The 5,074-nt window shown below is 39.2% G+C and overlaps 1 protein-coding gene across 2 annotated transcripts in view; it reads left to right on the plus strand.

Annotated features, from left to right (window-relative positions):
* SLC35A3 (solute carrier family 35 member A3) overlaps positions 1 to 2,565 on the plus strand; it is a 33,303-nt gene extending 30,738 nt beyond the window's left edge. For both annotated transcript variants that reach the window (XM_019501678.1, XM_019501677.1), the window contains exon 8: positions 867 to 2,565. In XM_019501678.1, coding sequence (XP_019357223.1) covers positions 867 to 957 — 91 coding nt within the window. In that variant the 3' untranslated portion in view covers positions 958 to 2,565. The remainder of the gene's footprint in view (positions 1 to 866) is intronic.
* The last annotated feature ends 2,509 nt before the right edge of the window (positions 2,566 to 5,074 follow it).

The raw sequence follows: 5,074 nt of genomic DNA on the forward strand, positions 1-5,074 counted from the left end.
TGTATACTTTTTTATGCATACCATTTTTTTATGGTAGTTAAGCCCTTCCTTCTCTTTTATACTATTTTTTTTTTTTTTTTTTTTTGTTTTGTTTTTTTATATAAAAAGTGTTCAAACTAGTTGCTGCCCATATATGCTCCAATACGATTTGACATAGCCTTTCTAGGACATGTTTGAACTATTTGATGTGATGCAGCTAGGACTGTCAAAAGCATGTTAAAGCCTGGATAATGCAGCAAAATAAAAATAAAACTACTGTAGTTAATGTCGAATGCTTGTGCATATTATGGAGCTTCAGCCAAGGAAACAAAGGCACTTATATGTAATTAGACTGGTTCTCCTTTGGCAGTTGTTTCAGGAAGTGACCGTGTTCTTTTTAATCTTCAGACTCTTGCAGTGCTGTATCATGTAGGGGCAAGCATCTTAATTACTTTTCTTCTTTTATTCTGAAAGACTAGAGAGAGAATATATCTTTGGCTTTGTTTGTTAGAAATTGGAGATAACTATTTTACCCATACTAGAAGTATACGAGAGCAGGGGTTGGCAACCTGTGGCTCACTGGCCAGATTCAGCCCATGAAACCTTTGGATCTGTGGCCTGTGGAGTCGAGGGGTTTTGGCAGCATTCAGTGGTAGCGGGCTTGGTCATTCATACCCGCTTCTTAAAAAAAAAAAAAAGGGGGGGGGGGGGGGGGGTTGGTCATTCATACCCCCTTTTTAAAAAAAAAAAAAAGGGGGGGGGGGGTGCGGGTTGCCGACCATTACACCAAAGAATTTATTTCTTTTTGTGTGGACCAGATTGTATAAAATTACACTGACTGAAAAAGCTAACTTTTTTTTTTTTATATATATATATATTCCATTTAGTGTCTTTTTCTTTGGAGCCATTCTTGTAATAGCAGCTACCTTCCTATATGGTTATGATCCAAAACCTGCAGGAAATCCTATTAAGGCATAACAGACTTCCTTATCCACCTGTTTCTCAAAACTGTGCATTAAGGACCTCAAAAAGAAATTTGCATATGGGTGATGGTATCAAGCACTGGAAGGAGAGGATTATCACGCTGAAGCTGAGCAAGAACTAATTATTGCTAATTACTGGTTTTGGACAACCAAAGGGATTAAACAGAGAAAAATGTATGTACTTCTGATGAAAGAATGAAGGGGGAACTTCTAAGTGCAACTTGGTAATACAAACTTGAAAGGAACAAAACGTTTCCAAGCAGCTGCAATTAGGAATGTTTACAACTTGAACTTGTGGTTAAACAGAAGATTTTACTGTTTTGACTGCTGCGGAACTGTCCTATGCACTCTTTGCAAGAGCACATGACAATATTGTCAGATTGTTTTTGCAAATTGACTCTATTTAAACTTAGTAAATATGTTTTTAACTGTTCTGTCCTTGGACTTTGAATTGAACACAATTCATAGTTCTAAAGTACTGGTTCTAATTAGGTATTCCTTATGAAAGCTGTGACAACTGAAGTATGATTGAAACACATTTTTACGTATTAAAGAGTTTTATATTTATAGAGGGCTGATTTAATAAAAGGAAATCTGGATTCTATTGCTCTATATATTGCTGTATAAACGTTTTTGGAATTATTTTAATGTTCTTACTTTAAGTGCACAAAAGGAGAAATTAAGCATGAAGGCTAGGAATTTGTGCTGACATTCCAACCTGACCAATGGTGACCATTGGTGTTACAAGGCTGTACCAGCTCTATATAGAGCATGTACCAGAAGGTCCTGCAATATCCTGGAACATTTGCATTGGTGTTAAAGATGGAGTGTTTGCTTGGATAATGTTCATTCCTTTAGTTTTATTGATCTAAATCAATTCAAAGTAGGTTTTGTTTATAGTTTAAATGTCCTTTGGGGATTGTTTTAATTTTAATGTTAAGGAGGAAACTAAACAAATGCATTGTTACTGTCTGGAATAACTCTTTTTGGAGCCATTATGGTATATCATGTGTATACTGTACTGTACCTTATATTACCAAGTTGTTGGGTTTTTTTAATGAGTGTATTTACTCACATGAGCTCTTGCAAAGCTGTTTCAGTACATTTTGTATACAATGGCTTGCTTAGAGATTTTTTTTCAGGAGTTGCTGAGCCAGTTGAACCAGAATGGCTCCTTTAGAGTTGTTCAATATAGTGTTTGAATTAGATAATTTAGTAAACATGCAGGTTATAGTAAACTATAAAATAATGGGGAACATTTATTGTGCAATAGATGGATGTAAAGATGTATTGTTCTTTTTCACCCCACCCAAAAATACTAAAAGCAGCTAGATCCTGCTAATTATACATCTTGCTAAATAATGTACACAAGTGATGTCAAAACACAAAAAACTTGCCTAAAAAAACCCTTTCATTCCATTCACTTTTCCCTGAAACTGGCTTGAAAAGTAAGTATTCTCATGAGTTTTACACAACAGGTATTAACATGGAGTGACTTCTGACCTGTGGTTACACTTGTGGAAGTAGCAGCTGATAAAAGTGAAATGTTAATGATACCTTACCTGTAGAATCGCAAATGATAAAAGTATTTAATGTCTCACTATATGAGCCCACATATGTCCATGCACACACTGATGTCAAAATGGTAGAAAACGGAGTGGCGGTGTGACAGGAGAGTTTTAGAATGTTTACCAGAATATTCCAGCAGGTTTTCCAAAATGTTTTAGTGACTGACAAATAACAGAGAATTCTGTGTAAAATGATGTAAAATGCCATGAGATTTTAATGTAAGTTACTGTAATGCAAAAAAAAAAAAAAAATTACACTTGTACCCAACAGATAAAAATAATACTTTTTATCCAGCCCATTATATGGATAAAAAATCAACACTTATTTTAAACCAGGTAAATCAAATAGAAAAATTCCAGAAATGGTACAAGAGATTTGACTCTAAGTAGCATAGTTACCCAAATTTGAGATTATTTCAAATTTAAGACACCCCCCCCCCCATTCTTAGATTTTAGATATGGAAAATTATAAATTTGTTTTAATTCCCCCTACTACTAGCTCAGGGAAAGTGGTACTAGGGAAAGCAGAGCTGGGGGTGGGGGGAAGGCAGCCTGCCCCATGCCCCGTGTGTCCTCCTCCCCTCCTGCCACCTGCCCCCCTCTGGTGCTTGCCTCCCCACTCCTGCTGTCCCTCCCTGCCCTCGTTACCTTTGCAGCTGCTCTGGCTCTCTCTCCATTAAGGGCACAGAGCACCTGACTGGGTCAGGCAGTAGCAGTAGCTCCCGCTCTAGTCTGGATCAGGGTTAGAGCTGGAGCGCAGCACCTCCCCCTTCCCCCCTTTTCTGCATCTCCCCTCCACCACATGGTCTTTCCCCTGCACCCCTCTTGTTCCCTGCTTCTCTTCCCCTGCACCTGTCTCTATGCTCTACATTCCCCTCTCTACATGCTCCCCTTTACCTGCACTCCTTTTGCTCCATGCATCCCTTCCCCCACTCCTCCCTGCACCATGTGCCTCTTCCCCATGCTTCTGCCAGTACCCTTTCCCCCATGCTGCCCCCTACATTGCTTGCCCTGTTTCTCACACCCCTTCCCTGTATTCTCCTAGCTCCACATGTCCCTTCCCCTGCAACCCTTCCCCCTATGCTCCCCATCCTGCACTGCACACCCCTTCCCCATGCTCTCTTCAGCACTGTGCACCCTTTTCCATGAGCTACTCCTGGCACTGCATACCCCCTTTTCCCTGTGCTCTCTCCCAGTTTGTGTCTCCTTCCCCCATGCTTCCTCCATGCACCCCGTACCTGGTTCATGAGCCATCCTGGCCTTGTCCAGAGCTGCAGCAGCTGCTTGCCTGGACCATACTCAGATCTATGACAAGGATTTCCCCCCACCTGCCTCCCTTGCTGAATGGGGAAAGAAGTCTCATCTTAGAGTTAAGTAAATATGGTAATAACGAGTTCTGTGATATTTGATTAATTGTTAGGCTCTTTGACCTCTGGGTAAGGTATGGAGTACTGTACCTTCAAGGTTTATCTGCTAATTTGTCACATGCTGAAAATAACCATCTAGTTTTTAATGAGCATTTGATAAATTAGCATAATAGTTTTCATCCAGAAACTCCAAAGCACTTTATAAAATGAATTGCAGACTGTTTATGCATCACTTCCTCCATCAGTGAAGTGCACTGCAAGGGTAAAATGTTGCAACTACCTAACATTGCCTAGCTAAAAAGTTTTAGGTCAAGAAATGAAGGATACCTTCTCCTCTTGAAGCAAATCCAAGAATTTTAGGTGGTAGAAATATTATCTGAATAGGAATTTGACTGTGACAAATAATAGTGTCAATTTGAATTACAGCCATAGTAATAAGCAGCTGATTTCTGTTGGCCACTTCAGTGAGGAACTATTTCTAATAAGAAAAAAAGCTGGAGAGAAAAAACAGTTTTTAAAAAAGGAGAGTGAAGGAGCGACACGTAAAGCCAAAAAGCATTGTTCTGCTGTAAGAAAAGCCAGTATTGCTATTTCACTGAGACTGATACCAATTGAAGGAACATCAGTTTAAAACAAGAACAAAATTATGATGCTGTATCTGTAAGTAAAATGAGTACGCTCTAGCCTTTGGGGGAAAAAATTCTTGCTATTGTGCTGAAGGGGAAGCAAATCCTCTTCTCTAGACCATCAGAACCAGCATGGTCACTGTGGAAAGGAATAGTAGAAGGTTTGAGGAGGGTGTACAGGGCATCTGGACCTCCTGTGAGAAGCAGTGCTGCTTGAAAGTTTAAGCTCACTTTCTCACAAAGATGGCTACAGAACTAACCAACTAGCTATGGGTCCACTGACCATCAACTTCCTTGAAAAAGATGCAGGAACAGCAGAGTATTCAGGAATCTCAAAAAGAATAGGGGACTGAAAGAAAGGTTCATATGTTCCAAAGATATAATCCCTAGTTCATAGCCTGTTTTTCCAAGTATATAAAAGACAAGTTGAACCTGTATTTGCCATTTAAAATAGTGAATTTATTAATGCAAGCAGCTTATGGATACCTAGAACCAATCTTTTATTTAAATATGTATAATATATCAAGGTATTTATTTACAGCAGCTTGACT

This window comes from Gavialis gangeticus, unplaced genomic scaffold, assembly GCF_001723915.1.
Source record: "Gavialis gangeticus isolate Ggan-Ray unplaced genomic scaffold, GavGan_comp1, whole genome shotgun sequence".
Taxonomy (NCBI): Eukaryota; Metazoa; Chordata; order Crocodylia; family Gavialidae; genus Gavialis; species Gavialis gangeticus.